The sequence below is a fragment of the Rhea pennata genome, chromosome 16 (genome assembly GCF_028389875.1).
Source record: "Rhea pennata isolate bPtePen1 chromosome 16, bPtePen1.pri, whole genome shotgun sequence".
In the NCBI taxonomy this organism is placed as follows: domain Eukaryota; kingdom Metazoa; phylum Chordata; class Aves; order Rheiformes; family Rheidae; genus Rhea; species Rhea pennata.
This window is the reverse complement of record NC_084678.1, coordinates 12,168,434-12,190,960: the sequence shown is the minus strand read 5'-3', so window position 1 is coordinate 12,190,960 and position 22,527 is coordinate 12,168,434. Positions and strand designations below refer to the sequence as shown.

General features: G+C 37.5%; 1 protein-coding gene across 1 annotated transcript in view; it reads right to left on the bottom strand.

The window, feature by feature from the left end:
• SPO11 (SPO11 initiator of meiotic double strand breaks) overlaps nucleotides 1–22,527 on the bottom strand; it is a gene marked incomplete at its 5' end in the record, with an annotated part of 39,481 nt that overhangs the window by 15,009 nt on the left and 1,945 nt on the right. The window contains one exon of the mRNA XM_062589542.1: nucleotides 593–719. Within this exon, the coding sequence (XP_062445526.1) occupies nucleotides 593–719 (127 nt within the window). The remainder of the gene's footprint in view (nucleotides 1–592; nucleotides 720–22,527) is intronic.

The following is a 22,527-nucleotide window of genomic DNA, read 5'->3' as shown; positions in this document are numbered from 1 at the left end:
TAAGAGAACATTAATTTTAACAGTGACTTTAACAAGTAACACAATATAAATACACAAGAGAAACAGTTACAGGTAAAAATCTCCAGTGTACTAAACCAACATACTCTTAAAAACTAGCACAGGAAATTGCTAGAACCTATTCCTGCAGTTCCTATACCTGTGATAAAAATCAAGAACTCCCTGAATCATATTATTTTTATTATCCTTTTTCTTTTAGAATTCCTGTTAAGATGCTCCCTGTCTGAACCTCTGAGGATGATATACTACGTACTGAAAGAGTCTTTAAAAAAGGCAATTAAAGGCTTAGGGTTTTTTTAAGTGAAATAATGAATATGAAATTCAGTATTTTTGTTTTTTTTCACTTCTTTCTGTATTTCTTTCTTGTACCTATAGATTTTCTGAGAGTCATGAGGGAACCAAGATGCTGTTTGCACAGTGCAAGAGCCCTTCTACCTATGCTGTGTCTGAAGAGCGTCCTTAGAGTGGAATATGTTTTTCACCTTTACACAAACCCATTAGGTGCAATGGTGCACCACCTACTTAAGTCCTTCCACAAAAAGATTGCGTGGGTGCTGTTCTTCACATGTTTTACCTGGGGACATGGCTCCCATGATGAGACAGACTTGCTTCCTGGGAGCCAGTCTCGTTCCCACTTGGCACCGTGATGGAGCACAGCCCGTGGTCTTCCTTGGAGGTTGGTGAAGATGGATCCAGCCTTCCTGGAGGGAACGAAGCCATTTTAAAGAAAAAGCAAAAGAGATCAGTGAAGAGATTATAGAAGGCTGTTCTGGGCATTGGACTTAAAACTCATTCTTTGAGCTCCAACAGCAGGGCCAGCTGGAAAGGAAAAGCAGAAAACTTCTGTAAAAGCCCTCAGAGTCAACCAACAGGTCTTCACACCCTTCCTGACCGACCAATGGCTTTTCCCACCCTCCCTGACTGACAGGAGCTTGCCCCGCCCTCCCTAACAGACGAGGCCCCTTTCCCGCCCTTTCTGACTGACCAATGGCTTTTCCCACCCTCCCTGACTGACAGGAACTTGCCCCGCCTTCCCTAACAGATGAGGCCCCTTTCCCGCCCTTTCTGACTGACCAATGGCTTTTCCCACCCTCCCTGACTGACAGGAGCTTGCCCCGCCCTCCCTAACAGACGAGGCCCCTTTCCCGCCCTTTCTGACTGACCAATGGCTTTTCCCACCCTCCCTGACTGACAGGAGCTTGCCCCGCCCTCCCTAACAGACAAGGCCCCTTTCCCGCCCTTTCTGACTGACCAATGGCTTTTCCCATCCTCCCTGACTGACAGGAGCTTGCCCCGCCCTCCCTAACAGATGAGGCCCCTTTCCCGCCCTTCCTGACTGACCAGATCAACAGCAAACAAGATCTTAAAACCGTCTCTGGAGCTGCAGATGTTTGAGCTCAGTATGATCAAGATCTTTAGGGTCACTGGAATAAACCTGGCCAGCTTGGCTAGAAAGTGGCCAAACGCCTCAATACTTTTTTCACTCTTTCTGAACGAGCAGCAACTTTTGCTTCCCTTAATGGTGAATGCCTTTTCCTAACTGTTCTCAGTGTCTGGAAAAAAAGGAGGAAAGTTGAGGATCCAGATGTACACCTAACTGCCAGAGCAGTAAAAAGGTTGAGACTAATGAGAAATGCAGGATACAAAGAAATACTACAGACGCAATGGATCAGAAAGGAAAAGAGTATTTGATAGGCAGCAGGGACACAAAATTGTGTGCCTCTGGCCAACTGGGAGCTACCCAGAGGCATCAGGAATCACAGTAATTCAGTATAAGGCAGTGTATTCAGGCCCTCAAAGAGATTTTTATAATTTGCCTTCAGCATTTGGAAGATTTAGAATAAACGGTCACGTTTTCAAATTTTTCTCAACAGGCTGCTAAAATCCTGTGCTATGAACAAACCCAAAATTCTAAGAGTCATGAATCACTGGATTCCAAAGAGGATTAGAGTCAAGAAAAAAATGCTGAATATCGTAAGATTCATGACAGAATCAGGACATTTATGACTCATATGGTATCTTCAGCCAGAAGGCATCACTTCAAAATGGATGATAAACAGCTAGAGATAGACTGATAGTGAATTTTAACAAAATCCACATGACTATCATTTTGATGTTTTTCACACCTATTTTCTTTAGGGTTACCTTTTCCTACAAGAATTCTAGCTTTCTCTTTCACTTGAGAAATTTAAATTTATTGTATAATTAAGGAGAAAATCCAGGACTTCTGGAAGACCTTCTGAAGGCCTAAAGAGTGTGACACTCTATGGCCAATTTCTATTTCTCTACAGAAACAGTCTCATTACAGTCCCCATGGCATGTCACAAGTAGATCAGTATTCTCTGTTGCTTCAGCAACTGCCAAGATCAGTACTCATTTCAGGGGCAGCTTGATGGTGAAAAGAAGCAAAAGTCTGAGAATTTAAACTGTTCTCACCTTTGCAGCTATGATATAACAATGATTTTGTATTTTCAACTCCTAAATAAATCATAGTAAAAGACTGCCTAAAAGTGGTCATTTCGGGAGATCAAAATACTTTAAAGGCTTGTCCTTCCTAGAGGAATTTTACTGTTTTCAAATTAATTTAAATTAATTATTATTATTATTTTTTTTAAGTCCACTGTTGATTAACATTGGGGCATTGTTTTTTTATGCTTAACGCACAGTACTACTGGAAGCTGCGCTGTATCTAGCTGGCTGCCAATAGATTTCAAATGCTGTGATGCTTAGGCTTGTTGTTAGCAAAGTTAGATGACATAGTGCTTAAAAAGTTGGAGGCAGCTGTTTTTCCCTGCTATTCTATTAGTAACTACAAGTGACTGTTTCTTCTTTGGTACTTGTAAGAGTAAGCAGTCCAAATCCAGCTCGGGTATATAATTATAAGATTCATGCATTGATTTAGTCAAGGAAAACCTCAGGCTATGATGATATATAGCCTGATATATATCAGGCTATCAATTAACATTATCAAGGAAAAGAAAGGGGAATTAATAAATTGAAATTTTCAGATCTTTTATCTTCAGTCTTTGGCCTTTAGGTACATTGAGATCACTTTGGAAATATTTGCGTAAAAACCCTGTAGCTCTTTCCAAAAATTCAACATCAAAATCAACAGATTTTTGTTTGATATAGAACTGAAAAAATTATATCAGGCCTCCAGCAACAAATTGCAAATAAAACTATATACATCAACTCGCAAGAAGCTATTCTAATGACTTGTCTCTTCATCATAGCAGCAAACAGCAACTAGAAAAAGCATGACCCAAATACCTAATGTTTATTCCAGCGTTAGTTAAGTAGACATTGAAAAATAGTAACAAGAATTTCCATGCTTCAACCTTATGTTACACATATAGGCCAATATATACATGCATATATATGCATAAACACATAAACTAGAATCCAGAATATGATCAGTAAACTACAATCCATAAAAGAATTAGCAGGTCATGTCCTAAACTCTTCTGTTTCTTCTTTTCCCCTTTGTAAAGCCTGCCTGATAAGAAAAATCAATTTCAATTGCAAATGCTTACTTGTATTTTATGTATATTAGAGAGAAAATGATTAGGAAATGAACCATTATTAGATGCTAAAATGGAAAAAAAAAGTGGAAAAATGCAATATAACTGATGCTTGTCTTGCTGCTGCAAAGATGTGCAGCAGAGGGCACCACAGATGGCACACAAAAGAAAAGGATTATTACTTTGAAGATACTAATTTTTGAACTATGATTGCACTAATTCTTAATAAAACTGCATAGGATAGGTAATGAAATGCTTTCAGATTTGTTTGCTTAAAAAAAAAAAAAAGTTACCAAAGAGTTCCCTTGAGATTGCCTTATATTATAAACCTATACTCTTATCAGGATACTTTTGAAGGTAGGCATGCTGTAAAATAGTCTGTATAACATGTCTGAAAGACAAAGAAGGAAAAAAAACTCATTATTCAAATATAAACAAGAATTCAACTTAAAACATGTTTTACTGAGCTGTCTTATTAGTAGTTCTGGATGCAGCAAGTTGGTTAACCAGACTTCTGTGAAGAATTTCCTGCACTGCCTCTCCAGGATGCATTCTGAAGCCCTTCAGCCTTCTCGTGAAGTCCTTCTGTACATCTGTCGATCACTCTTTTCTCTGTATTCTGGGTAAACTCAAGTGCATCAGCTGGATGTCACTGCTGTAACTCATCTGTATTCGGGTGTGGGGGAAGGTCTGACACTTTGCTCTGCTGTTGGCAATGAAAGCTACTAGATGGTGATTCTGGCTTTACGGATCTTCCAAGCAACTTTCCATCTCCTGTTTTAGGACTGGGCTCTAGTAGGCGCTGTGCCAAAAAGCTCTGAGGACATCCTGGAGCCAAAAATGTATACAGCTCAGAGTTACAAGAAGGTGTTAATTGAATGTTTGGTTAATAAAACTAGAGTCTGGGCAGACTAATACAGATTTCTATAACATAAAATTCTCCCTGGCTGATCTCATGGATCCCAAAGGGAGCTCAGTGCTTAACAAGGGCCTTAAAGAATTGAATAGAACAAATTTATACTATTCTCTAAAGACAGAATCTTCTGGCACAAACAAGAATTTGGAGCTGTGGACGAAAGGCTCTCTACACTGGAAAATTGACTGGAATTTCTATTACAGAATAAGCTATTCAGCGCCTGACCCATGACTGTTCCGGACTAGAATATCCATACAGGGAGCTATTATGGAATAAGTTATTCCGAAACAGCTATTGTGGTCAGTTATCCTGCACAGATAAATGTACAAGATCCATGCATCTATACTAAGGTTTTTTTTTTTTTTTTTTTTTTTTTTTTTTTTTTAGAAAGAATATTTGACATGTGATATCGAACACACTGCAAAATGGTAAAGTAGACAGGGAAATTTCCATCTTCATGTAACTGATTAAGACCCTTTATTGACCCTTATTAATACATTTTTATAATTTACTATGACCAGTTAGATTCTATAAAGACCTCTGCATCTTCAAAGCTATGTCCATTATAGTCTGTTGCATCAGCTGAACCAAATCATTAACACATCTAATTAAGATAGATAGTGCAAAAATATTAACGACAGTATTCGTTGTAGTCTATGACTAAAGGATCTCGTATCTCAGTAACTAGTCTTATGATAACATCATGCAAGCTGTTAAAAAGAAACATACAGTAATTCCATACCTTTGCAAAATCTAGTCTTTTTCAGTGTTAGCTCATTAGGGGCATGCAGAGACATTTGAGTGTGGAAAAAAAAATACAGTGTAGGTAGTAGTGCTGACTATGCTTTCAGAATTAGAAATGGTTAGAAGCTAACAGCCTATAGAGACAGAGACACTTAAAAATGCAGAAAAATAAAAAGGCAGATCATTGAATCAAACAGAAATGGAGCCGAAGTTGAAAAAAGTACACAATAAATAGTTACATGCTGTAAGCAGGGTCTCTTCTAGGTAAGCACCTTCGGCACTGAGGCACAATAGGTGGGTATGACACTTGTTACTAGGGAGATAGTGCTTTCCTAAAAATTTGGTGTGGTGTTAATACATTATTTCAATATTATTCTGCATGTGCTCTACCGCGTAACTTTAAGGGGTCTCTCAAGCACTGTGCTGGAATGCTTCCATCTCTGGATCCATTCACCAGGTGTTTTGAGTGCCAGGAATTCAAGATTGGGAGCCTACCGTGTCAGGGAAAAGAAATAAAAAATAACTGGTATACAAATGGTGTTGCTGAAGTTACTACCTAAGCTCCCTCTCTCTGTTAACTCTACAATACTAATATTTAAAGCTTGCTCTATGAATTAAGCTGAAGCTTTTCTTTCAGCCATTTAATAAAGTTTGATGCTTCACCAGCAGGAAAACTAACATGCACATCAGCCAATCCAGATTCCTCTTTAATGCAGAGAGCTGGATGAGATCATATCCTCAGCAAAATTATAGAATGCTAAGAAGTGAATCAGGAGAGCCAATTCCTAACTCTCATTTTAACGACAGGGTGTCTCATATTAGTGATGTAATGTAAGCAAATAATAGGTGTTGCTGAACAGCTGCTATTACACTATATTGGCTCTTCTCTCTTAAAAGATTCAGAAGAGAACTGAACTTTAAGTAAATCCAATTTCTAGATGTTTCAGCCGTATTATGATGGCTAACACACACATGAAAAATCATCATTTTGACTTAAAATAATTAAGAAATTATTCCATTAAAAATAGTTAATTTCTGTACAGTAAATTTGTTCTACAGAGACTATTCTGACTGAAACAGAAGTTTATTTCCAGAAAACTGGATTTCCCAAACAAATTATATCATGACACATATGGAGGGTACTATGAAAACCAATGTTGCCTCTTGGATATATTTCTTTAGCATTTTGGGGTTTGCTCTTATTACTAGAGTTTTATACTGTAAAGAAAATATATATATATATATATATATATATATATATATATATAAAAATATATATATAAAATTAGCAAACAAGACCAAGAAAGGCAAAGATAAGACAATTAGTTTCCACAAGAAAACAAATGCTCAGACTCACATAAACATATTAATAATAAAATGATAATATGAACATTTATTAGGAGGAAGAATATTACACCACAGAAGTTGTCAAGGAAGTTCCAGAGCTCTTTACAAATTTGTATATGTATTGGGATTACTGATGCACTATTGAAATATAGGCACTTCTGGCTTGGAGTACTGATGTAAGACTAACTGTTCTGAGAAGTATTGCGCTGATGATGTTTTCTAGGAATCATGGGTCTACTCATGGGAGCTGATGGGAATCAGATTGTCCACTCACACTGACAGAATGAATGGACGTAAGAACGATATTCTATAATCTTCCTGGGGAGAAAGAAGCAGTGGCAAAAGGATTCCCTGTGAGTCCTGGAAAAAGTGAAATGAGGTTTCCTTCTGATGCAGCAATCCATTAGAGAATTATTACCTCAATCTTTTCGTGTCACTGTTGCAGTCGAAAGAACCGAAAGAGTGATCAGTAGAAAGAAAATGATACTTGAAAGACAAATCAGACAGCTCTCAGGCTAGAATCTGGAAGAAACAGGATAAAGAAAGGGCAAAATAGGAGAAAACAGCTGAACAAACAGGTGGAATTATGTAAGAACATACTGATTATCTCTTTTTCTCATGAAACGTATTTTGAAAAACTACGGGATAACCTTTAAACTCTGAAAGATGATGGAAGGAAAGGTTTTCATAATACTGCCCATCTTCCATTTCAGCAGTGAGGATCTCTTGGGAATTTATTTCACAGGCATACTGTAATAACTCTCCTTAGGTAGAGGGAAAAACAACATGACATAAGCCAAAGAGGTCACTGAAGTCATACCAGATGAATTTATAACTGCTTTTGTAGAATTTGGGGAAAAAACAAAAAACAAGCAAACAAAAAAACCCACACTTTATGCCAAAACCCAGTACTTACAGATACTGAAATTGATGGAACAGTACACTCCTAGTGGAAAACTTCGCATTTCATAAATTAAATATTGCCTGTTTCACGAGATAAATTCTTGCTATATAGTCATGAATCCCATTCATGCTAAATTTTCCATTATTATGGGGGGGGGGGTAACAACAACAGATTCTATGTCTTTTTCCTGTGTTACACCTCATTCAGTATTTTACTGGAGACAATTTAAACTGAGAAAGAACTTTTACTCTGAAATGATACATTTCTTTCAGTGTTTTAGATGACATAGTTGTAATAAATATATTAAGCAATATTCTGAGATCAGACATGTTGAAATATTGTAATAAAAATATTTTATGCTAAGCTTTCTGAGAAATAATTATCAATAACTGTTTTAAAGTTTTCATAATTGCAAAATCTGAAAATGCGCTTGATATTTGAAAAACATTTCTGGGCAGCCCAAATATATATATATATTTATTCATAATTAAACAAAATAAACCAAAATATATCTAGAAAGACAGTAGGCAAAAAAAATACTGTAAGACTCTTGCTTATAAATATACGGAGGCAGACTGGTGTTAACTATTCATAAAATTCATCTTTGAACTCCATTCATTCCCCGCTCACTACTGGCAAGATTAGTAAACCCATATCTGTACTGACTTAAGACTACCCGTTTAGACTCTCCAGGGTACCATGATAGAGGTTATTCAGCTATGAAAAAAACCTGTCATACTGTCCTTTTTTCCAGCCATGATCCTTATTATATGGTAAGAGAAAACAAGAATCTCGATAACTACCTTGTGCTGAATTCAACTTCATTAAAGGAGAATACAGTGGGAAAACGCGGGTTGCGAATAGGTGAGGAAGACAATCTAAAGACAGTAGTAAGGAAAAGCCTGAAATACTCAACTCTTTTTCCATTGTTTTTCACAGGCATTTTTCATGCATTCATTGAAAAACAGCAACAAGAAAAAACCCTCAAAAACTACAAAACCAATGCTCCTGGAATAATTACAATTGAAGAACCTAACATAAAATCCCAAATTGCTATCCTCTTATTTCTTACTCTTTCAAATATCTCTTACGCTTATATATATGAGCTGCATTTTTGTTTAAAATTCATCATAAGCAATTACTAGGCAACAGAATACTATTTCTGGTGAGTATTTTGTACAAGTGCAAAACAGAAATACTTAATATGAAGTACAATATTGGCTATCATATCCTTAAATTAAGATTTTATTAATTAATTCATTAAATTGTTTGGTCACAATTGCTCACTTTGTCCAAATGGACAAACAAGAAAGTAGAAAAGAAAACCTATTCAAAGGAAACTGCAAAAACACATTGGCTCAAATAACATGAATGTAGTAATTAACTAGTATCAATTATTTGATTAGTCTAGACAGGTTATTTCTTGTATTTATTATAAGTACTTTCAGATATTTTTTTACATCAGTTGCAATATTTATCTGATTTATCTATTTTATCTATTTAACCAATAATTATCTAATTGAAACCTGCAGGCTAGAGTTCAGCGACCATTTAAACTGCATACATTTAAACTGCGTACTATTTAAGACACTTTTAACACAAAGAAATTATTATTAAAATTTGTAGCACATCCTCTCACTGCTTTCCCTGATATCTATTGTCACAGACTAGAAAAGAAGAAAGGAAGCACAGAGAAAGATGGGGAAAAGCAAACACAAGAGCAAGGAGATGGGGACAGTGCTCAGGATGTTTGCAAGATGGGATGCATGAGGCAGAGACCAAAGTCAGGGTATTAGACCAGGAACAACCTCATCAAAAGAAGAGTGGAAATCACTAGATAAATGGAAGTAGAATCTTTCAGATGACAATTCCATCCAGGACCTTCTATCTCATTTTGGAGAATCCCAGCACAGAGCCCCAGGTAGAATTTTGGCCTTCTGAACTTGGCTGGCAGCTGCACACTCCCTCCATCCCTGCCTTCCCCCCCACAGGTCTCCTTTGCAATCAGATGGGAAAATCAGTTTTTAAATTCCTTAACATCTGGGCACATGTTGCCAGGGTTTACCTCCCTTAAACTCCCTGCAGTCCTGCTGATCTCAGTGTATGGGACTCAGAGATCATAGTCTGGCTCCAAGAAAATTCAAAGCACAGAAATACATTAAGGACCTGTACCACCTTTTCATTTCCTGCCACCGGAGGGAACTTTCTTGCCCTAGCTTGAAAAAGAACTTGTGTGTGATTCAGACAAAATAGATTATGGAGAATTTGATCTACGTGTAAATGTCTCCAGACACTTAATCAATGGGGAAGCTGTGGAACAGGTTTGTGCAGCCTACTGGTTGATGACCTGTTCTGATAAAACCTGACTGGACTGTAGAAGTCTTTCAATAACCATTCTGCAACAGTTTCTCATAGCGAGCTAGCTACATGGAGCACAAATTCCTGATTTTATTAGACTTTAACTTCCCACCCTCATACAGGTTACTGCATTAGAATATAAGAACATAATCTGAAAAGAATGTTGAAGTTATATCTTTATCTTAGAAAAAAGAAATCTATATTATGCATCCAGACTGAGATGGGGAAGAGTAGAATCTGTAGGAAGTATTGGCTAGGAGACCTACTATATGCACAGACATGAAATCTTGGCTACCCACTGTATGAGCTAAAATGTTGGATAGTAACAGTGCTCTAGAAAAGATTGAACCCTGGGGCTTACTGCAAGGCAGTGATGGATTTAATTAGCAGGGTGTGTCTACAGGGAACGAAGGAGATTCTTCTCAGGACATGCCCACACTTGAAACTTTGTGTGGTTTTTGTGCATCTCTGTTAAGTGATTTGTAAAAACTATTGTATGATCAATGCACACACACACACCACAATACTGTCTTGCATTTAAAATATTCTCTTTTTTCTTAACATTGCTCTTCTTCAGGCAATAACAACATCTGCTTTATTAATGGTTTTATTTCTTGTCTTGTTCAAACTTCTTTGGTGTTTTGTGCTATTCCCCACATGTTCAGTTGTGAATCAGTTCACATCTTTTCAGTTAGGAATTAGCCCAGGATAAAAACTTAGTAGATTAGTATGCAACTGAAACAAAAATCCTAGTGAAAATGCTAATGCCATGTTGCCTGTGATTAACAGACTACATTAAATAGTACATTTCCATTTATAAGACAAAAGATTTTTTTCATCAATAAATCCATGCAATCTTAAAGAAAAGATTTAATCCTGCATAACTGGAGCTTTGTTTCAGGAAAGAAATCTGTATTAAGAGATTCAGTCTTTTAATTTAAAAGATTTAGTGTGTTTGTGTCCAACTTAGCAGTTTTATTTGTTCTTTAGTTTACAAGAGTCCATACTAGGAAATAATTTAACTAAAATGGTTTGTGTGCTGACCAGAACCAGCTCTCTTGAGCTATGTTACTAGCTGAGACTCTTAAAGACCTCGGAAGATCCCTGAACATTTATGCGTTAGTTGCTACGTCTGTAAAACGGAAATACAGCACTTCATTAAACGCACGTATACTGCTGCTAGCATTAGGTAATATCAACAGAATGTGTAGTCGGTAAATGCACTACTAGTATTACGAACATAACAAAATCAAAGAAAGCTGGATAGGATTTCATGCATAGGAAACACTGTAATAACAAGAGTCTTTCCCATGTTTATTTATCTCTTGACAAAAGATGAGGAAATTATTAGTAAATGCATTAAATTGCACTACAGGATAAGAAAAAGCTGCTGTCTTCATATTCCGCCAAGAGGAGGAAAACAGCTTTGAGATTTACTAGGTACAAAGATGTTTGTATATCGAGAGTGACCCCATATCAAGCTTGTGTCCTGGAGTGGGAATTTCGTTTGCAAAAGAACTGCAGAGATTGTTCTACAAAGCGCATATAAGCCTACAGACCCCCCCCCCCCCCCCCCCGCCTTTCCCAGGAACTCTTGCTGCTTCGCTTACTCTTTCTGGCTGTGAAGGCTGAAAAGAGTTCACAGAGGAGCAACGGGATCAGACTTCGCCGCTCACCTTTTGTTGCGGAAAAGGAAGAAAGTTTGATCAAGTCCTCTAAAAACACTTTAGATTGAACTAGATCACAAACAAACCCATACTACCACAAGATGTACGCTCGCAAAAAATGTCATCTTCCTGTCTCTTGGAATCGAAGCCTTTATATTTGGATATATTTAGTTGTATATAGCAGATTTCTTTATGACCTAATACAGATGATACTGAAACTATTATTTCCAATGACTTAAACAGCTGGTCTGATTTTAGATTGTATTGAAAACCTATGTACGAAATTACCACCCATGCATGCACAGACATATACTTGTACACATATTTCATCCACCCCACCACGACCAGTTCCAGGTCACACTGATTAATGCTTTTCACATAAACATGCTTATTCTTATTTGAAATGTTAATGCCTGCTTAGTGCAAGGTGAAAGTCTATCCAACGACAGAATCCCTTAAGAGTGTTAATTAAACAGGACAATAATAATCCACTGGTGATTTATAGTGAGGTGGATTACTAGACCGTTGTGGTTGGTCTGATAGGCATTTATTGCCTACTTTACCATTTAAGTATAACAAAAAAAATCATTGTGGTACAAAAGGTGATGAATGTTTCTGCTAAAACAGTCCATTAAGATGATTCATTAACATTACAAAGAGGTCTGCAGCCTGTGTGCCACTTGGAGCCTGTAAAAGTCTGGGAAAGTGAGAGGCATTACCATAGGAAATGCTTTATGCTAAAAGTGTGCTGATAGAATCTAAAGTCCACTTTCTGGAGATAACATCACTTTTTACATTTTGCACTACAAGGTCTAAGGATGCTTTGTACTCTTTACTTCTGCAGCCAGAGAATGTATCTTCCTAGCAGAGAAGGGCAGGAGTAGAGGAGTAATAAAAGTCACAATGCTCTGGCATACATTTGAGGCTCTCATACTTCCCTTTGAACTGATGTTACTGGAATGTCGACTCGCTGGTTACACCACTGGAGAATGACAGGACAGTCATGAGTTATGGTCACAACAGCTACAACGTTATTAAATGCACAGCAAATAAAGCTGGTATAATGATCTTTTCAGGTCAAATACCAGCAGATTCATGCTGCAAAGCAGCAAGCAGATGTACTACCTACAAGTGATACACGGAGTTGTAGAAAGGTTAAAATCTGAATGTAAATGCATTCAAAATACCCAAGTTAATACCTCAACACTTCCCTAACAAAATGTTCACTGAAAAGTGGAACTAATGGATCTTGATTCCTAAAGGATTTATGTCACTTCTCTTGTACCTCCCTACTCAAGCAACTCCAGCTCTCTTGGCATCCTCTCCAATACCTGCAATACCTCCAGGCCCTCTCTGTCCTTTGAGATACCCTCACACCAAGAACATTCAGCATCTTTTGTTCTCTGAGGTCTACTCCACCATGCCCTGACATCTTTTCCCTAGCCATCTCCTTAACTTTTGTGATTTGCCAGCTGACTAAAACATTGCATTTGCCAAGGAATATTTCAGAGCTATGTGCAAATCCATCAGATGGTTTGTTGCTGTCAAATACAATGAGCAATTGCTGAATTTTTCCTTCTTCTCAATGGCAGTAAGAATAAGGATTCTTTCCTCTACCTAGGAGCTAATTCTTGCAAAATTGGTAAGGGCATAATATCTCTGAAGTGTCTGTGTAATCTGTGACAAATGTAGCTGGCATATTGGAAACTGGGTCAGACAATTGCGTAAGTAGTTTGCCTAGGGAAGCAGACTAAGGGGTATGATAGGATTCTCACTGACCAGAAGTTGGAAGAGTCTTGTCCTTACATTCCATCTAAACTGGAGCATCACCAAGTATATTCGAAATTACAGGAACTATGACCAGCACCTGCTCAGAGCTACCTGTGTGAGCCCAAAACCAGCTAGACAGGGTATCAGGAGCAGAAAGAGAAACTTGCCTCAGAACTAATAAATTCTGCTTCTTGGTAGGTAATAAGCCTATTTTATTTCTCAGTAGGCTAATCTGCAGAGCTACATTATATCCTGGGCTGGAGATAGCTTGCAGAGACAGCAAAGCTATATAAGGTATTCATTTCAACTAGTAGACACTTCATCTTTTTTCCAGATGTTAAAAATATTATAGATCCTAAACCTGTACAAGAGAATGGAAAGGAGGCAAGAACCTCATATGGTATCAAACATAGTAACCCCCAGTTTGGCTCAATATGATTTAGCTGCTCAGGGAAGTAGACAAACCACATTTAATATCTGATGCAAAATAGATTTCCATTTTGTTCTTCTGGGGAAACAAGGCATTGACTGCATACATAATCTGTAATAATTACAAGGCATGCTGAAATGAGTTGACTTCGTCTACAGTAATAGGACAACTTTTTCAAGCAGGGCCACTAACCCTGTAATCAGCTTTCCAATATGCAGTTGCATAGATGAAGACTTCTTTAAAATTAACCATGCTGAGCGCTGACTTGAGATTGCTGAGGCACTGAGAGCACGCACTGTTGAAACACACTCTCTCCACCTCGAGGAGCACCTTTAGACTCCCCCGGGGCACTTTCAAGTCTCAGTTCTTAGTCAATAACGTCCAACTGTACACAGTGCCAGGGCAGTTTGCAGTTGGATCTGGCCATGGTGTAAATCAAACAGCAGAGAGGAATGAATACAGAATAGTGGGAGGCTGGCAGGAGCACGGGGGGAAGGGGAGCTGAACACTCGTGTCCAGCAGTGTTTGATAAGGCTCTGGGTGGGATGGGAACAAGGACGAAAGGATGACAATGTGAGATCCATGGCTGTGGGGCAAAGGAGAAGAGCTTAAAGTTTTGACCCGGTGCGTTTTTGTTGTTTCTTCCCCCTACCAGGTCAACTTAGCACTATTTCAGTATTATCTGAGAGATGGTCATCAACAGCTTTTTATCTTTTACTCTACATTTTTTTTTTTTTTTTACAAAGTTCCCACAAATTTATACATACAGATTTTATGATCTCAGACCGTTTTTCACCAATGACCTGTTTAAATTCACAAAAATACTCAGCCTAAATGCTTCATATTTGTACAATATAGAGCTATGTCTCCAATCAGTTAAGCTGTTCGGAAATTTTGAGATGAAGTGCTTTTTTGCCATCAGAAGATGCTAATTGGTCAACAATAATACTTTAAAAAGTACTATATTGATTTCTATGGATATATAGTTAGAAATATTCCCATGAGAAAACCTGTTCTGAATGAGAATGGAGTAGAAATGTAAAGATCACATACGTTATTCTCCCCCAAATTACAAAAAATACCCAATTTTATAACAGCATCCTATCCAAGTACAACAGAACAAGTCTGTCTACCCTCCCTATAGCTCCTTTATTTAAAAATTAATTGATTAACATTAATTTTCCTAGGTCAATGACAGACTAACTGAGCAAACAGCCTGGTGACTAAGTCACCTATGGTGTACACGACTCCAATTAAGCTCTTTCTCAATATATTTCAGAGCCCAAATTTGAGTCCGACAAAAATAACGTTGAAAACATGTCAAATATCAGCTCCAAATCCCATGAAGCACTATTTGGATATGGCCCAAGTAAATACCCTAGCCACTGGATGCTGGCTATTCTGGGATGTCTCATTCTTTCTATTCATGTTTTGTTTTATAAAATCATTCTGTGACAAATCTAAAACAAATGTCAAAACTGTTGATTTTTTTTAAAATATACTAGAATTTTTTGTTTCTGGACAACCCGAATTCTCAGTGCACCACCCTCAACTATTAACTCATTTTTTTTCTCTTATAACTTCACCCAAGCTGCTGGCCTTTAGAAGCGTGGGAGATATTTAGCTCTTGCATGAGAAAAGTTAATTTGATTGTGCATTTTATATTGTCCTATATGACTGATTTTTAAAGTGTGCTTAACAAGCCTTCGGGGTCCACAAACTGCTTTTACAGGGATCTGAATAAGGTAAATAAGACAGATGGCTTGGATGTGACATAAAGAATTGCCTGCCTCCAAAATCTGCAAATTAGAAAAAATTTAAAGACCACTGCTTTATACCAATATACTTGTGTTTGCTATTGTTAATAAGAGATTGAGAAATCGCATTAAGTTTTTATATGCACTGGAATAAATAACAACTAACATTATTAAAATCTGATAGAATCACAAGATGTCATGAAAGAATTTCTGTAATTCTGTCCCATTGAACGATATCATTGTTTATGTCTACTCTGGCTCAAGAGATTGATCTATAACCAGATTCATTCCCTTCAAGATAAAAGCAATCTGCATCAGTCAAAGCTAATAAAAACTGCATATTGTTCCATCATCTTCTTTGTCATTTTCCTAATGTTGTCATATGAAAACTAGGAAAAACAAGCAAACAAACAAACAAAAAAAACCTCAGATCCTCCTTAACACTGTGGGATAAAAGATGTTCTCCACACTCAACAGTTATGACATCTTTCATATGGCCCCTGAACATGAGAACAACAGTTACTAATCAAATCATTAAATAAAACATGTTTTTCATGGCATTAAGCAGTTAGGACTCCATCTGTTCATTAGTTCTCATAAATTAATTCCTACAAGCTTCTATAGATAGATTCAGAAAACAAGGTGTTTTTTCAGCTTACCTATCTGGAATTCTCAACCAGAAGGTCTCCAGGCTAAAGACAGTAAGTTTTAGTCAGAGGCAGATAGCTATTTTTTCAGAAGTTTTCAGTAAAAACAATCCACAAGTGCAGGTTTTTGAGGAAAAATGTGACAACATTAATATTGTACAAATATGACATAGTTACCATATTTAATCCTGAGAGATCTACAATGCTCTATGCAATGCTGACATGCATACAAGAAAAACAAGATCACATTAATGGAATACATGAGAACCTACTGATGGAACAACACTGCACCACAGGGAAAAACAGCTGCTTTTCACAAAAAGCCAAGCTGAGCCACAGTTGTTCTTCCTCAGAACTAGCCTTTAACATAAGCGTATTTTCCACCTCTAGCACAACAACACAGCTTGTGGGAGAGATGAATTAGACTCTGCAACTCATTAGCTCTCCTGATGTCCAAACTGCTCTTCCATACATACCAAATATAGTAAACAGTAAATGCTCAGCCTCTCACTCTTGCCTCCAGGCCTAGAACAACTCTGCACAACTTGCAAGTCCTCTCAATTCATTTCTCATCCCTATTTTTTCCAATCAGGCTTGCTAACAATTGAAGATTTCTTTGTCACCTCTCTCTCAGTATCCTATCACAGAGCACAAGCCCTTCATTCTCCTCTTACCCAAATTCTCCAAGACTCTTCCTTTTTTTCCAAGACACACTTGGAAATATCCCCTCCTTTAAAGGAATCAAGTGCCTTCCCTCCCTCCATAACTAATCAACAAAAACTTGGAACTGCTGAGCACTTCCCATAGATGGGGGAGTGCTGTCAGCCCTGGGTAACACCATGGAGGCTTCAATGTGTTCTGAATTTTGTGGGAGGAACTTGTCTCCATGAGTTAGCCTTTACACAAAATACATGGTTTCTTCCTCAATGGATATTCTTTTTTCTTTTCCCTCTATGATCTGTTTTTACCTGTTTCCAAATGATGCATATAGCCCACACTTTATGTAAGTTAGAAATATCCCTAGTAAATCAAATGGTAGAACACAAACTCAAGCTTCTTTCAGAAGAAGCTGGCAGTTCTACTTGCAAATGCAATGTAATTCTCAAATCATCCAAATTATGGGCTTTTGCTGTCTGACCTATCATCACTTCCTAATGATGTACAATGGAGAGGCTCTCTAAATAGGTTTTTGTTTTAAGGGAAGCTCTTCTGCTCTATTGTTCAGATGTATTCAGAACACAGAAATAGGGACAGAACTAATCAGGAAGTGATTCATAATCTCCAAAGCCCTCAAGTGCATGAAGACACACTGTTTATGGTACAGTTATCTATATAAGAAACAGCCTACAGAAAAGAAGGTCGGTCTTTCGTTGTTTCAGTTTGTCACTGTAACTTCAATTTCCCTAGAATCTAAGCAACAAAAACCTGTGAACTCTGCTATGGAGTTTTCCCCTGCTCACAATAAGCATAAGCTGTTTGCAAAGAATATTTTTTATCTCTAGAAGAAATGCAAGGATCTTACTGAAATGTAAAAATCTTACGTTCTTTGGACTTTATGCTCCTATCTGCATGTGTGCTTAACACGTAACTTATTTCCCCTCCCCAAAATGTTGGAAGCATTTATATGGAATTCATAAGCATCTATTTTATAGCCCCTTGATTTAAGTAAACAAACAGTTTCCTTCTGCTCTTTTTCTGACAACTCAAATATTTAGAACTCTTTATAGGACACTAATTGTGGAACTTCATGCTTTTAAATTATTAGTTTTGGGTGCCTTGAACAACAAAAACAACAGATTCTCTCTTGTGGTCAGACCACCAAAGCGGAGTGAAGTGCAGTAACTCCCTGAGAGTTTCTGCCCCATGTTCTGCTCCGCTTGTCCTTTTGAAAGGGGACTCAATGAAGAGCCTTGTTGAGACCTCCGCTGGTGCCACTGTTTATAGAGGGGGTCATTAGGAACAGTTTAGTCAGAACAAAAGGGGTTTTGTTTCTATTGTCCTGCTTGCAGTTTCACGATGTCTTAACTGAAAAATTATCTTAATAGTCTAACAGTATATATTTGCCTATGGGGCTCAGACAACTGTAAAAAAGTCTTTGGATGACTGCTGAAAAGACACAGTTTGCAAAGCAAATATAGTGCATGCTAAGCCCTATTCACTAAGGAAAAAGGTTTCCTCCTAAAAACTTAGGAGTCCTGCTTTTTGTAAGAGTAAACTATTGCAGTATTGCACTTGTAAATAAAGTATCCTCCACAAAAAGACTATCACATGTAATAAATTATCCTAGCAGTAATACCAACCCTTATATATAACTGGAAAGACCTGAGTTAGTTCCTTAGCTGATGCAAATAAGCGTACCTCTGTATATCAGATGGTGCTATGCTAATTTACACCAGCAGAGGAAACAGTCCCTCATATTATTTTAAAATCTTCCAGCATTAAACTTGTGATTAACGATTTTCTGCTGCTAAAGCTCTGGGAGATTGCTTCATGCAGCCACTTGTAATGCGGCAAATCTCCTCCCTCAGTCAGACAGGGAGCTGGAACATCCCTCATACCATGGAGAACTGGGGCCAAAGCATGCTCCTCTGAGCAATCCTGGAAAGGACGTTTGTGGCAGGGGTTTCAGAAAATCAAACGAATTTTCAACTTCCATCTTCCTTCCGACCAGTTCAGAAACATTGCTATAAATCATCACAGACATAAAACAAGTTATTCTGGAGGCAGAATCAAAGACAAAAAATGCACGCTGTACCTCTGCAACCCCATGCAGCTCAGAGCTGGCAGCCCAGAACTTACTGCCAGTTTGAATGGCTTGAATATGTATTCAAAATAAACTACTTAAGTAATTGTTCCTATAGAAATTAAATATAAATAAAAGTAGAAGCTGAGACTGCAGGGAGATAATGTTGGACCAAATTCTGCTTCCTGCTTATGTATACGCAAAAGTAAGATAAGCCTCAGCAGGAGTGAAACTGTGGGGTGCAGCTGTTGTATATAATCCAGCTTTCCTACAGACCTGTAAAATCCACAGTCTCCAAAGATCGCTCTGCTCTAGCACCAGAAGTTTTATGATTCAGGGGCATGGTACATATGGTTCAGCATACACACCCCGATTTTCCATGCAACCTCCCCTGCTAGGATTACTAATACTTGTGGCATGAGTAGTTTGTACAGCAGCTGTGCACGGGTTATGCAAGCATTTATGTACACATTGGAATAAAGGCACAAAATAATGGTTCTTTTGAGGTATTACTCTGCACCTGCCTGGAGAGAGAAAGTAAAACTATCCAAATTTGTGTCATTTAATTTTTCAGGTCAGAATCGGTTATTATTGTTCATTCTGAAATAAGGGATAGGTTTTACGTGCTTTTCATACATAACAATATAAAAAACATCTATTGTCTTTATCTTCAGTGAATACAAGCAGCAGAGAACTAAAAAATATTCCAGAAGACATAAATATAAGTTAATAAAAAGAACTCTGATACTGGATTATAGATGATGGAGTGTAGAAGGAAAGATTGCTATTTATTTTAAGAAAACATTACAGCTAAGCAAACTTTCAGAGCTACATTTCCAGGATGCCACAGCATGCCTTAAGTCTTCTCCTAACAATATGACCTCTGACTGTGTTCTTGACATACTTTTTCACAAATACATGCCTAAGATTTCAGGTGTTCAGATTACATCATTACCTGTGAAGACAAATGCCGGGTTTATGCCAAAAGCCTTAATCAAATTAAATGTGTACTGAAAAATTTAATTGTGCAAAATTAGGACTGAGTTTTGTTTGGGCTACTTTGGCAATATACGGACCTAAAAGTGGTTCTGTGTTAAACAATATTCATATATATATTTCTATGTTACATAAATATTTATATAAACTTAAAATATACATGAGTTACTGGATACTGGATATGCACGCGCACACGCATACCACCATACAATTACGCAAAAACATACACATATAACATATATTCATGCTGTATGTAGGATATGTATACTACTGAATTTTGCCCAGTATAATAAACCACACGTTTCAATGATATGAGCTCGGTTCTGATGTTGTCTGGAATAAATAATAATAATAATAAAAAAGAACCATGGAGATCAAGTTTTGTAAGTTAAGGCCTCAACTTGGCTCACCTTATGTACTTGTCGAACATTAGATTTGCACTATACTGCCAATTCATAAGGCCAAAGATGATTTACTATTTTTAGTTATTACTAGATAACTACTAAATCATCTTTGGCTTCATTACTAGCATCTTCAGGAGTTATAATACCATTTCATACACAGAAGCCAACTTCATATCTGTCTCTCTTCTAATCAGCAGCAATGAGAATCAATACTTCAGTTTTATAATATAATCAGCACAGTCCAACCTAGATCTGTTCAAATTCTTGGATTGGAAATAATGTAATGGCTTATCCATAATGCGATTACTTTCATGTTGATGAATCTGTTCTCAGCAATAATGCTGAAGAGATGAATAGAATCTTTAGATAAGAATAATCCAGTATGATGTAATAAAATATGCAAGCTAATTATACATTCTTATACATATAATAATGCCATTATTTTTGTTATATAAGTGTTTTGCATGTACAGAGCCCAGAAGAACAGTGAAAATTCCCCAAATTCATGCTATTTTAGTGAGAATATTTGGAAGAAGAAAGAAGTTTGCTATAATTTTGGAGGGGGAATTTGTTCAAGACGAAAGAAGATCCAAAGCAGAATGGGGGGGAAAAAAAAAACATGGTTAAAAGTGAAAAAGAAGACATCAGAGTAATAAGACAAGAAGCCTGGAACTGATTCAACAAAAAATAGGAAAAGAAGTGTTTCACGTGTGATTTTTAAGAACAGTCATGACATGAGTTTGTAAGTAAAAGCTATGCTTTTTACTGCCCATATGGTAAATCTGAATGCAAACAGCCAAAGTCTGCCCCAACATATTGTCTAATATGGATACATGACGATACTAACAGCACATACAGATTCGGCAAGCGCACATACCTCCACATTTTGTGCACTTAATGTTTAAAAATTGCACCCTTTATTTTCAAAATACGTGCTTTCAAGCAAACCGGTTTCGACACAGACAAAAACAATGGTGGTAGCTGGTACAAAAATCAGATAAGAGCATACACGCAAAGCTCAAAGACATCAAAAAGTTGCTCAATTGGTAATGTGACTTGTGCAGAACCTCAAGAAAAGCACTTCCATTGGGAGTTTGCTTTTATAGAAATTATCTGAAGCAGCAAGAGCCAGCAAACAGGGATTACTTCATCACAAGCATTTGGTTTTCCTGCTCAAGAAGAGACAGAGAGACCAGAGAAACAGAGAGGAGTAAGAGGAAAAACTGGTTTCTTAACTGATCCAGGAAGAAGGAGGAAAAAAGAGGATTATGACATGCAGGTGCCAATATCTGAGTAACCTGTTGGCAGTCTGTGTGGAGCTAACCCTCCAGAAAGCAGGACCCTGTTTAAGCAGCATGCAGGAAAGGAGGGAAGAAAAAGTAGCTGCCCATAAAAAAAAAGACAGTCCAGTTTGTTTGGAATGCATTTGGAATTTAAGCTCAGATCTGAGCATGGAACCACTGCAGCGTGAGCAGCAGCATCCCTTATCGTATGGAGCAGAATAAATGCTGCTCTTTTCAGTGTCCCAAAGCAGGCTGATGTCAACGGCCATGAACCTGACATTCAAAAAAAGCAGACCTTAACGGATTCCCTTTCTCACCTCACACTCACAGACAGTGTTTTTGGTACCCTGTGTTTCAAGAATACATACAGGGAGTACTGCTCTTGCAAACCATGATGCATTTATTTAATCCTGTACCTGTTATAACCACAAAAAATGTTAAGGATTAAAAAATAGCACCGCAGAAAATACTGCTAGAACAGATTAAACTCCCTGAACTATTTCAGTGAATAGCACACAGTTTCAGCATTCCTCCTTCTTGAAAGAAATCCTCTATTAAATCAGTAAGTATATAATCTGGGCCAAAACCAGACCACTTAACCAAATCAAACAAAAAGGAAATAGATTCAAAGAATTTTTTTGAAAAAAGAAAGTTAAATTCGGGAAGTTTCAAGGTTTGCTTTTTTCCTGCTCTTTCTTCAATGACACATTCAGCTGCAACATTCAGTTACCTACATCAGGATCCAGCCCTCCCAAACTTTTCCTCTAGGAGCGCTGTCATTCAAAATGATGACACTGACCTGAAATTTAGTCAGTTTGAAAACTGAGATACAAGCAATTCAGGTACAAGTAATTCAGGCAGCTGGTACACCTGCTCTGGAGTCCACTGGTCCAGTCTTACGGACTTTTTAACCTTACTGTCCATGATCAACTCGGTTCTCCTTCCCCTCATGCTTGATGAAAGACCAACACTCAAAACTTGAGGAAGACTAACTGTCCACAAGGAACAAAGAAGAGAGTGAA